Here is a 12,482-nt window from a genome sequence, read left to right on the forward strand (position 1 = left end):
TTCACAATGAGACAGTATCCCCAGGGATTGGATACATGACATCGCCTCTGTGCCCATGTCTTTGTTGTGTCGCCATTGTACTCCCGGTCTTGCGTGAGAGCCGCAGTGCATCTTGGGACTGCGTTATGTAGCAACAGATTTTCAGCATCCCTTCATTGAAAGGGACTTTTTTTGTTTCCTTTTGATTTAAAATCAAACAAAAAGTGTCAAAAGACAAAATGCAGACGTGTCTGCAGGAACTGTCAAGTAGAATACACGCACCAGGACATGCAATCAAATCATGTGTTTTTATTTAGAAGAGAGATTATTAATAGTTCAACCATACAATCAATTAATTTGCTTTTATTTGGAAGAGATATGAATAGCTCTCTAGAGAGCCACAGCAAGCTCTGCCTTACTGACAGCAGTCCACTAAGGTTTCAGGTATGAATAGAATGTCATACAATGTGAAGCGGCTTGTCAGACTGCACCTTCAGACTAACAATGGCTCATGTCATGGAAAGGTGCGTTTGGTTCTTCCGTGTAATCTGGCCGTAACAATTTTAATCTCTATATATGCGGACTTAAGGGGAGTGGGATTTCACCGAATGGTGTAATACCTGTTTCAGTATTTTAATTCCTTCCCCTCACCTTCCTTCCTTTCCTATCATTAAAGGGGTCAAATCTACAAAAGAAAATTGAAGAAGATTTTTGTGAGAAAAAAAGATAATAAAATAAGGTTCACTGCTACACTACTAATTCGCACAAGCCTTACAAGAACACTCCCATTCCAAATGTGTTTGGTGGGCCATCTGCCTTGTGCTTGCTCCATCCTGCGCATGAGGACGACCTGTGACTAAACAGTGTGGGTAAGTCCCCTGCCTCACCAGTCCCCTGCCCCACTGAACCTGCTGAAATAAACCCTGAAATAATTCAAACACCACATACAACTGGAACCTTGTTTCAATCCCTGATTTGAACCAGAGCCTGTAATTAATTAAATATCAGGAACGTGTCTGAGCTCTCCTCACACAGGCTCTCCACACGCCCGGCCACGGAGCGTCCCGGGAGCGGCTCAGGGCTTGCCCTTCTTCTTCTTGGTGCGCGTCTTCCTCTTGGTCTTGGAGTCTATGATGATCTGGGACTGGCGTTTCAGGGCGGCCCGGGTGATGATGTCACCCTCGTCGTCCCCGCTCTCTTCTTCTTCTGATGATGATGATGAAGGTCACGGGGGGGGGGGGGGGGTGATCAGTTAAAATGGTTAAATGTCAAGTTAAAGCTATTGTTGCCTTATACAAACACTTTCACACAATAACTTTTTAAGTTTTAATCAGGCTGCAATTTTGCTTTGGAATAATTTGCATTCTCTTACTGATGTCCCATAAAGAAAAAATCTTTTTCATATAGACCTACTACTTTGGCTCTAAACTGTATTCACAGTTTTTTTGTGTTTTATGTTATGTGACTGTCAGTTGGATTGCTGACCTCTTCTTTTTTTTTTACAGTAAAGGCCAAGTTCCAATGACTGACTTAGATGTCTCCAAGAGATGACCCCAATAATGTGTCAGACCAGATATGTCTGCACAAGGGATTTCTAAAAGCTGTTGTGTCTTTAAGGCTAAAGAAAGCATTCTTCTCTTAAAGGCCAAGAGCACATGCCTGAAGTAGCAGTCGATCCATCACACACAGAGCACGGCTTCAGCTCTCTGGAATGAGAGCTGCCATACATCACCTTATCTTTGTTTACTTTCAAAAACGCGACGCATATTCTTCTCACACATTTTTCTCATTTCAAACGGCGTACAGCGAAGGCACCGAAGCCCTCAAAGCACGGGCGTGACAACCGCCAACGTTTGCGGTGTCGGTGAGTCGACGCCTCGTCAGATCTCAGAAAGGAGCGAACGCACCGAGGCGGACGGCCAGCGGCACCCCTCCCCCCACCCCCCACCCCCGTCTGTGCGAGCGCGGCCGAGGGGGAACGGCGGAGCGGAGACCGCGGGAACGCGGCGGGGACGCTCACCGTCGTACGGGCCCTGCTTCTGCGCTTCGGGCAGCTGGATGCGCATGTTGTACTGCGGCAGCTTTCCCTCGATGCTGGTCTGGAACTGCGCAAACACACACACACACACACAACGGCAGACAATGGGACACTCTGTGCAGCGCGTGAGATCACAGCGGGGGGGGGGGGGGAGGCTGAAGGGGACCGCACGGAGAGCACGGTTGGCGTCATCGCACTGGCCAGAGCACAACACCGCGCTTCTCTTCTCCGGGACATTCGGACAGTCAGGGGGTGAAGACGGGGAGTTTACAATACTTAACACTGTTGCTAAACACAAGCTAATCGCTAAATAAGCTGTGAGAGTTGCATGTCAAAGGGTCTAAAAATACAGAATAGTGACAGTGATAACAGTTCTCTTCCACACGAGAACCATGAACTCCTCATGTGAATTAATTCTGAAGGAACCGCAGATGTTAAAATCAGAATGATACCGGGGACGTGTCAGCCCTACGAATCTACGTGCCAAATCACCCGGGGCAGGTACACCACAAGGTTATCAGAGTCCTGGGCCGGGAACACTTTGTCCACAGACAGGTTTTCTTTTTTTTTTCTGCAGGAGGCGAAGCAGACTGTCACTAATGCACCGAGACAAGGCCTTGACTGATGCTCAGCGTAATCGCTGTTCCTCACGAAGGAACCTGCTGGGCAGAGAGCGTCAGACAGACTGGCCCACAGACAGACGCTGATCTCAGGCCCCGGGGCCACGCTCTCACGCCGAGCGGCCATTTCACATTCTCCTCCGCGTTATGAAGTCATCGCGGTCGCTTTTTGCAGCGCCAGCACTCCTGAATGGTAAGAGGAAATAAATAACAACTAGAAATAAAAACTGTTCCCTCTTCTCAAAGACTCAATCAAAGCTTTATTTTTATAATAGCACTGTTGGAAATCGCACCGACTCTTCCTAAGGGAAACTGTTCCCTCTTCTCAAAGATTCAATCAAAGCTTTATTTATAATATCGCTGTTGGAAATCGCACCGACTCTTCCTAAGGGAAACTCTTCCCTCTTCTCAAAGACTCAATCAAAGCTTTATTTTTATAATAGCGCCGTTGGAAATCACACCGACTCTTCCTAAGGGAAACTGTTCCCTCTTCTCAAAGACTCAATCAAAGCTTTATTTTTATAATAGCGCTGTTGGAAATCACACCGACTCTTCCTAAGGGAAACTGTTCCCTCTTCTCAAAGATTCAATCAAAGCTTTATTTATAATAGCGCTGTTGGAAATCACACCGACTCTTCCTAAGGGAAACTGTTCCCTCTTCTCAAAGACTCAATCAAAGCTTTATTTATGATAGCGCCGTTGGAAATCGCACCGACTCTTCCTAAGGGAACAGGAAGAGAAGCTAGAGAATGGGAAAGCAGCAGAAAGGTCTTCCCTGAGCCCCTTATTAAAACTGCGAGGGGAGTTCCTGCGGCATGGTCAACAGACCCCCCACCCCCAGTGTGTGGCTGGGGGGTTCCATACTAGCCCCTGCTGTGGCACTTTCTGTACCATGATCCTCTCTCTATCACATAAAGGAACTCAGGATAAAGGAACTCAGACTGTCTGCTCTCCTTTGCAAAAAAAGTATTCCAGTTGAACTCCAGGAAAATGGAAAATACTGCACCACATGAAACCAGAATACAGTGACAGCTGTACCTGGAGCAAGCCTAGAATGTTCTCTCGGCCACAGGGGGTGGTTGAGCGCCTGCGTGCATTAGCATGGAGAGGGATGAGCAGTAATGGATACTGAGTTATAACAGGAACGCCCTGGTGAAAGGAAGGCGAGCGTGTTGCTTTATTCCAGCCGAGCCACGGGGCGCACTCACCTCCTCCTCCTCCATCTCCTTCAGGATGGCGGCCAGGTCTTTGCCCTGCAGCAGGTCCACCAGAGACGCCAGCCTCAGCTCCGACTGCGTCAGCAGCTCCAGCGCGTACTCGTCCGAGCTGGGGGACACCTGGGTTTTCGAGGGCTTCCCTTTCTGCAAGAGTGGAGGGAAGGGGGGGGGGGGGCAGGGAGAAGGGAGGAGAGATCAGAGCAAAAGAGGGCAACGAGAGAGAGCAGTACCCAGACAGACAAAAAAAAAACCATCACCACTGATATATAATGGGTGTTGAAAAGACAGCCAATCAGCAAAGTCCTACAGCTTCCATATGATCACGTGATGTGTTTTTGTCAATCACTCGCTGCTGGTTGGAAAGGCGAAAGAAAGCCAATGTGCCGCATGTCATCAATGCTGCCTTGTTATTATGCTCATAAAGCTGCGGTGTACTGGCCAGGCCTGATCAGAGGCGTGTGAGGCAGTGTCCTGGCAGTCCGTGTCTCAGGGGGGTGTAAAGGAAAAGGCTCCGGTACCATTTTGATGTGCTGCAGCTTGTCGCTGAGGTGATCGACCCCGGCGCGCACGGCGTTGAGGGTGCGGGTGAGCGCCTCCAGCCTCTCGCTGGCCTCGTCCCGCTTCTCCTGCTCCCTCTGCAGGTGGCCCTCGCACTCCTCCACCATCTGCTGCCCACTGGCAGGGGAGAGCAGCACAGAGCCTCTCAGTCACACACACACACACACAGCCTCACAGTCACACACACACAGAGCCTCACAGTCACACACACATACACAGGCTCACAATAACACACACACACACAGGCTCACAGTCACACACACATACACAGAGCCTCACAGTCACACACACACACAGCCTCACAATAACACACACACACACACACACAGAGCCTCACAGTAACACACACAGACACACAGCCTCACAGTCACACACACACAGAGCCCCACAGTCACACACACACAGAGCCACACAGTCACACTCACATACACAGAGCCTCACAGTCACATACACACACACACACACACACAGAGCCTCACAGTCACACACACACACACACAGACTCACAGTCACACACACACACACACACAGTCTCACAGTCACACACACACACAGCCTCACAGTCACACACACACACACACAGGCTCACAGTCACACACACACAGAGCCTCACAGTCACACACACACACAGAGCCTCACAGTCACACACATACACACAACCTCACAATAACACACACAGGCTCACAGTCACACACACATACACAGAGCCTCACAATAACACACACACACACAGGCTCACAGTCACACACACACAGAGCCTCACAGTCACACACACACACAGAGCCTCACAGTCACACACACACACAGAGCCTCACAGTCACACACACACAGGCTCACAGTCACACACACACAGAGCCTCACAGTCACACACACACACACACAGCCTCACAGTCACACACACAGCCTCACAGTCACACACACACAGAGCCTCACAGTCACACACACACAGAGCCTCACAGTCACACACACACACACAGCCTCGCAGTCACACACTCGGCACACACACACACACAGGCTCAGAGACTGCGCTGTGCCTGCCTGGCTCAGGGCTGACTGAGCCCTGTCTCACACTGCCTTCCACATGTGCCTGTGCAGCACAGAGTGAGGCCCCTTTTCTGCACCTGGACAACTTGGCCTCCCCAGAGTACTTGAGCTCCTGGAACTGGGCCTGCAGCTGGTCTCTCTCCTCCTTCAGCTGCACCAGCGTGCGCTCGTTCTCCTCCTTCAGCTTCTCCAGGTGCTTCTGAGTGTCCCCCTGAGAGATGAACCTCTCCACCACCTCCTGCTCTCACGCACACAGGACATACACATGCACACAGGCAGATACAGTCATGCACACGGTACCTAAACAGCATATGTGTTTATGTGTGTATGTGTGTGTGTGCACGCGTGTGGCCGTACGTGTGTGTCGGTGACTCCGGTGGCTTCTTTGATGCGGTGGAAGGCCTCCTCGAAGGTGTGTATGACCTTGTCCTCCTCAGCCACGGCAGCGGCACTGCGCTGGGCCTCACTGCTCAGCTCATCCGGGTGCATCGCCGTGCGCTGGGCCTGCGGACGCAGCACAGCACAGCACATTAGTGCACAGTGCAGCACAGCACAGCACAGTGCAGCACAGTACAGCGCGGTACAGCACAGCACAGGGCAGGGCAGCACAGCACAGGACAGTACAGTACAGCGCAGTACAGCACAGCACAGGGCAGGGCAGCACAGCACAGGACAGTACAGCACAGGGCAGCACAGCACAGCACACCCTGTCACTCAGGGAGCTCCAGGCAACTGCAGGAAGCACCGAGTCCCAGTCAATCATACGCAAGTGCGGGAACAGCTGGCAGCCAGCAGAAAACAGGAGAAGAACGTGACCACCTGCAAATGAACAGAATGCCCCCAAACGGGTTACCCGGGGAACAGCAGGTGCAGACAGTGCGCGGTACACCTACTCTCCTCTCCAGCCTCTCGCTGTGAGCCTTCAGCTCTTCTGCCTGCTTCTTGTAGCAGGCCAGGATCCCGTCCCTCTCCCTGCGCTCCTTGTACACCAACTCCTCCTGCCGCTGCAGTTCCGCCTGCACCCAGCATCGGGGTGGGGGGGGGGAGTATGCATCAGGAACACACACACACACACACACACACACAGACATTTTCACGCAGACACACACACACAGACATGCACGCACACACGGACATGTACGCACAGACACACACACACAGACAGACACGTGCACACAGACACACGCACAGACACACACACACAGACATGTACGCGCAGGCACACACACACACACACAGACACGTGCACACAGACACACACACGCACAGGATTCACAATGTTCATTTTAAAATAACTATTAAAATAAATCAATTCACATTTAAGGTGCACTGAATGACATGATCATATGGGTTCTGAATTCACATTTAAAAAATCAGGGGGCATAATCTGCCAGGTGTTCAAGATGGAAACCATTCAATATCTTTTAATACATGAGAAATACCTGCAAATGGTCTCAAATGAATTTAACTGCATAGACCATTTAGAGCCTTTTCCTATAGCCGCTTATGAAGTATCTGTTCATAAACTGAATCTAAAGTGGAAGCTTGTCTGGAGGACAGGTAACCGCGGTGACGCTCTGCAGGCATGCTGGGAGCGCGTGACTCACCCTGGCCACGTCCTTGGACAGGTTGGCGTCGTTCTTCATCACCTGCAGGTCCTGCAGCTCCTGCCTCTGCCTCAGGATCTCCGCCTCCAGCCGGTCCAGCTGGGACTGGAAGGTCAGGCTCTCGTCCTGCGGGGAGAGGCCCGGTCGCCCCGGGAGACGTGAGAACACAGTGCAGTGACCTGGGGGTGGGCGGGGTGGGCGGGGGCGGGGCTAGCCTGGTGCAGCGTTAGCACTGCTGCTGAATGGAGCTCAGCCGGTTTGAATTAAGCACTCTGTGTTTTGGGCGAGAGGGCAGAACGCTTCTGGGTCTACACCGCCTTCCACACAAAATTCCTCCTGACGATGGAAATAAGGTGCCTGTTCATGCCTGACACAGCTCTCACCGCTGCTCAGTCATTATGCTGACACTAGCTCTAAAATAATTTATGTGTCCTTTGCCTACCTGATAATTAACTCTTGGGCAACCTTTCAGCCTGTTAAATGGCACCCAGACATCCCAGCCCCTAAATGTGATCTAAACTCAGAGAGGGCTTTCACAGTACTCTGTGAAAAGAGATCTGTGAAAGCCCACAGCACAGTGCAGTTCTTTATGTGTTACCATGTGTAATGTTTATGGTGTCACCGTGAAGTCCTTTGATCCTGTGGCCTGAAAGCACTCTACAAAGCACCTAATTATTGTTGTTGTTGTTAATATTATTATTATTATTATTCTGGCAGCTACCTGCAGGTGAGCCTTCAGTTTTAAGTAGCTCCGCATGATGTGTTCAGCTTCCTGGCACTTGAGCTGGGCCTTCTCCAGCCGATTCTCCAGCACGCGTAGGTTCTGAAACACACACAGGCACACAGACAGGCTGCCACAGCTGCAAAAAACAGGGCCAAAGCGGCAGGACTGAAGCACGCTGCATTTTACTGCACCAAATGTACTATATAAATAAAGTTTTGATTGATTTTATGTGATTAACAAGCACGGCTGTCCCATACAAAGGAGGCCCTGGTTTTCTGAGTGTAATCACACAGCACTCATGCTGCAAGTGGACCATGTTAAAAAGGTGTGCACCGCTAGGGGGCGCTGTTCACCAGCAATGTGCACGCAGAGCCGTGAGCAGAACCCGCTGGGGCCGCTCTTCTGCAGCCTCCCATTCATTCTGTGGGCAAGTGCAGCACACGAGCGATAGGCACACCAGCGAGGGGCACACCAGCAGGGCTCATCCTCAGCACGGGCTGTGCAGTCACGTGCACACAGGCACAGCACACGTGCGCTCTCCTCTGTACCTGTGCACACAGGCACAGCACACGTGCACTCTCCTCCGTACCTGTGCTCACGGGCATGGAACAAGTGCACTCTCCTCTGCACCTGTGCACACAGGCACAGCACACGTGCGCTCTCCTCTGCACCTGTGCACACAGGCACAGCACACGTGCCCTCTCCTCCGTACCTGTGCTCACGTGCACACAGGCACAGCACACGTGCGCTCTCCCCTGTACATGTGCACACAGGCACAGCACACGTGCGCTCTCCTCTGCACCTGTGCACACAGGCACAGCACGCGTGCGCTCTCCTGTACATGTGCACACAGGGACAGCACACGTGCGCTCTCGCTCTCCCCCGTACCAGTGCACACAGGCACAGCACACGTGCGCTCTCTTCTGCACCTGTGCACACAGGCACAGCACACGTGCGCTCTCCTCCGTACCTGTGCACACAGGCACAGCACAGGTGCGCTCTCGCTCTCCGCCGTACCTGTGCGTCCTCCTCCCGCCGCATGGCGTCTGGCTGCGGGGCCTGGGCCTGGGCCTGAATGCTGTCGTACTGCTGCTGCAGCTCCTCCAGGCGGCGCCGGCGAGTCTCCGCGCTGTGCCGCAGGGCGTTCAGCTTCTTCATCCTGTCGCACACTTTCTGGTCCAAGATCTGAAGAGCCGCCTGTTCGGCAGGGGGAGACGGAGACCGGGTCTGTGGCAACGCTGCAGCACCATTTCGTTAAGAGATCATAAAACGGACACCTGTGGATTTATACATCAGGCACGCGTTCGGCCTGTGTTCTGACTACACGGCCAGACTCAAAACAAACGCTCAAAATTGAGCTATCTGTGGACTTTCGGACGCCTCACCTTCCCAGACTTGTTCCTGAAAGGAGCGATCTCCATCCCTCGGCTCTGGAAGGCATCCTTTATCACCTGCTCGTCCCCCTGGGAGGACACGTTTACAGACCCGGCTTTTAACACGGCCCTGAATCTGTTTTTAAAGGTCTGAAAAGCAGTCACCTCCCACCAGCATGCTGTTTCTATTAAACGAACGCATTAGCACTGTAATTGTGTGCTCCGCACAATTTATTTAACTCTAGTTATTTTAAAACAGGAACAAAAATGTATGCTCATACGATACTGGTGTTAACATCCTTTTCCTTCTCAGCAGAATTAAAGTAATTTAATGTAAAGTTTTGGCTATGTGGCTCTTAATTCAGGTCTTCGGTATAACTTCACAAGAAAAAGAAAATTACAACAGTACAATAACAAGGAAGAAAGGAAATCAAAACACACAAATGATCAATTTTGCATAAAAGTTCAAGGAAAAAACTGTGCTACTGTCAAAATCACAGTGAAATAGCCTCTCTGCTCTCCTCTGTACTTACTTACTGTACAATGGGATGTCTACTAAGCAACAAGACAAACTTCAGACAAAGAAAACTATCCCTATCATTTATGAAAATTACACCTAAAGATACTCTCTTCTACTCTCATATTCAAATACATTCAGCTAGATAACCAGCACGACTAGTTCTGTGCATGAAACTCTTTGATTGTGGGGGCGACATAGCTCAGGATGTAAGAGCTGTTGTCTGGCAGTCGGAGGGTTGCCGGTTGGATCCCCGCCCTGGGCGTGTCAAAGTGTCCCTGAGCAAGATACCTAACCCCTAACTGCTCTGGTGAATGAGAGGCATCAATTGTAAAAGCGCTTTGGATAAAAGCGCTATATAAATGCAGTCCATTTACCATTTACTCTGAATTATTTATTGCGCTGTTTAATATTCTACTATGCTGTTACTGGATAGGGCAGCAATAATTGGCTGGCTGAAGCTCAATAAAGGCTGCATAGTGCTCGGGTAGTGAATAGGCTATTGTGAGATAGTGAACAGGCTAGGATAGAGCAAATAGGCTAGTGTGATAGGTGTGAACAAGCTAGGCTAGAGTGAACAGGCCAGTGTGATATTTCACTCTAACAGAACTTGATTCCTCTAGGATTTGTATAAATTCTGCTGGAGTTAGATAAGGAATTAGCATTTCATTGTGTGGTCTCTGATGCCAAAACTTGTGAAAGCAATGGCAATAATAACTAATATCTGATTTTTGTCATCTTTTAGATGTTTCGTTTGTATTTTTGAAAGTTATTTTGCTTTCACTACCCCCAATATATTTTGTTTATGTTTGCAACAATGTTAATAAGTAAATGAATTTGCAAGCATTCTTACACCCACCTAGCTACCCCTGGACCCAAAGACTTCGACTGGATTCTGATGACCACCACTGAGATACAAGCGTGAAATCTGCTGCTAACGCAGTTAATATACTTATGAATGGTAAATGGATGGACTGAATTAATATAGCGATTTACAATTGATGCCTCTCATTCACACACACACTCACACGCCAACGGTGAAAGGCTGCCATGCAAGGTATCAATCAGCTCGTTGGGTGCAATTAGGGTTTAGGTGTCTTGCTCAGGGACACTTCAACACGCCCAGGGCGGGGGATCGAACCGACAACCCTCCGACTGGCAAACAAACGCTCTTACCTCCTGAGCTATGTCGCCCCATTATTTAGCTAATTTACCATTTACAGCTTCATTGAAGTTCGCAGCAGTCATGCGTTTATGGACTAAAACAAAAATAGTCGCTGGACAAATCTATTGGTTCTATATATAAATATAGCTATTGTTAGATGAAAGTTATTATTAGCTAATTCTATGTACATACAGTGAGGGCGTCGGCCAACTTCTTATGCAGCCGCTTGTTCTCTTGTCGGAGCTGCAGAATGACATCCTTGTTTTTCTTAATCGCGGACTGCGAGCTCTCGTAGTACGCACTTCTGTCTCCCTCTGTTGGCCAGAAAAGGATTTCGTTTATTTTACCCGCTCATGTATCACACGGCACAGGTTAGTCAGCATCATTTCTAACATTACCAAGCTAGCTGACTTCCAAACCCGCTTAACTAAGTTAGCGTAGTTAGGTAAGTTTAACTAGTTGGTAACGTTAGTTGGCACCAGCGATAGACATGTTCCAGTGAAACTGAGTGACGGGAAAAAAGCCAACTCATTCTTATTTAAACGGAATCAAAACGGTTAAACACAGCTAAAATACGAAAACATAGTATTCAAACTGACTAGCTAGCTACGCATCTTGATGTCCTGGGTTAATCACGTTAAGCTCGCTAGTTATTGTAGCTGTTTGTATAAATGGATTGCTAGCTTGCTAACGGAACGTTAAAATGCGCTACCTGCAGCTAATGTTGAATAACGCTAACTGCACCCTGCACTCTACGAATAGTTAACTAATTCTAGAAACAATCGACATTTCGTTGTACAACGTCAAATTTATAACAACAAACGACATAACGTTACCAAGTAGCTGGATTTTCCGCTGCAGGTCCGCCCCGTCACGAAGGGAAGGTTTTATGCCTTCAAACTCAAAGGGACCCGGCATTTTCTGAGTGTTGTTTAAACACACAACCCAGGATTAATTTACATACATCATAAAACATAAAACTTTCAGGGAGACGGACTTTTCGTTATTAACTACAGGATATTTGACTGTCTTTAGCGAGAACGCATAGCTACACACTTGCATACACAGAGCTTCTCTGGTCGCCTAGCAACCTACCCCAGTCCCACAGGCAGGCTAGTAATGGCAGTAAACAAAACACCTCGAGGTTGCCTAGAGGTTCCTGCGCATATTCTTTAGTCAGTGGATTCACCCCACATATGTCGTCATGTCAGGATAGAAAATGATTGCTTGCTACACACACACGTGGTATTGTCAGAGAAAGTAGCATGCCACAAACTCTGTCACTTTTGTGTGGTGTAATTCTTTGAGGAATATAATGTTTTACATTAAATTGTAATCGCCTGCTGGCCATGTGGGAAGAATAAACTCCGGGAAAATACGATGTAGCCAGTAGTCAACTAACTCCAAAAATGCATAAGATGAAAACCTGTACACACACAGAATCTGGTACAGCTTTAGCAATGGACAAAAGAGTAAAAGTCAATACTGTTGACTCTTTTGCACCTAATTTCTTTTACAGGTTTGTAGGAATATTTATTTTAAAAGAACATAAAGAACAAGGAATATTCTCATTAAGATTCACAACATTACCTTTGTGGTAACCACACAACCACATACTGAAGCAGAGATTAACTCATACA

The 12,482-nt window shown here is 49.0% G+C and overlaps 1 protein-coding gene across 1 annotated transcript; it reads right to left on the bottom strand.

The window, feature by feature from the left end:
- Positions 1 to 268: 268 nt before the first annotated feature.
- odad3 (outer dynein arm docking complex subunit 3) lies at positions 269 to 12,465 on the bottom strand. The gene is made up of 14 exons (XM_064324061.1): positions 11,938 to 12,465; positions 11,679 to 11,763; positions 11,035 to 11,156; positions 9,173 to 9,250; positions 8,805 to 8,984; positions 7,785 to 7,886; positions 7,064 to 7,189; positions 6,350 to 6,472; positions 5,814 to 5,960; positions 5,534 to 5,694; positions 4,373 to 4,529; positions 3,846 to 3,998; positions 2,000 to 2,084; positions 269 to 1,185 (listed from the first exon to the last, which is right to left on the bottom strand). The coding sequence occupies exons 2-14, from the start codon at positions 11,758 to 11,760 to the stop codon at positions 1,055 to 1,057; spliced, it is 1,647 nt and encodes a 548-aa protein (XP_064180131.1). The 5' UTR covers positions 11,761 to 11,763; positions 11,938 to 12,465; the 3' UTR covers positions 269 to 1,054.
- Between the last annotated feature and the right edge of the window lie 17 nt (positions 12,466 to 12,482).

The sequence above is a fragment of the Anguilla rostrata genome, chromosome 2 (genome assembly GCF_018555375.3).
Source record: "Anguilla rostrata isolate EN2019 chromosome 2, ASM1855537v3, whole genome shotgun sequence".
NCBI lineage: Eukaryota > Metazoa > Chordata > Actinopteri > Anguilliformes > Anguillidae > Anguilla > Anguilla rostrata.

What these genes read in the sequence shown, in the direction of transcription:
- odad3 (XM_064324061.1), bottom strand. Translation starts at nt 11,760, where the DNA reads ATGCCGGGTCCCTTTGAGTTTGAAGGCATAAAACCTTCCCTTCGTGAC. An exon ending in TCAGGAACAAGTCTGGGAAG is followed by an intron (nt 8,985 to 9,172) that starts GTGAGGCGTCCG and finishes CCTGCCGAACAG; the next exon opens with GCGGCTCTTCAGATCTTGGA. An exon ending in AGCTGCAGCACATCAAAATG is followed by an intron (nt 3,999 to 4,372) that starts GTACCGGAGCCT and finishes CCACTCTTGCAG; the next exon opens with AAAGGGAAGCCCTCGAAAAC.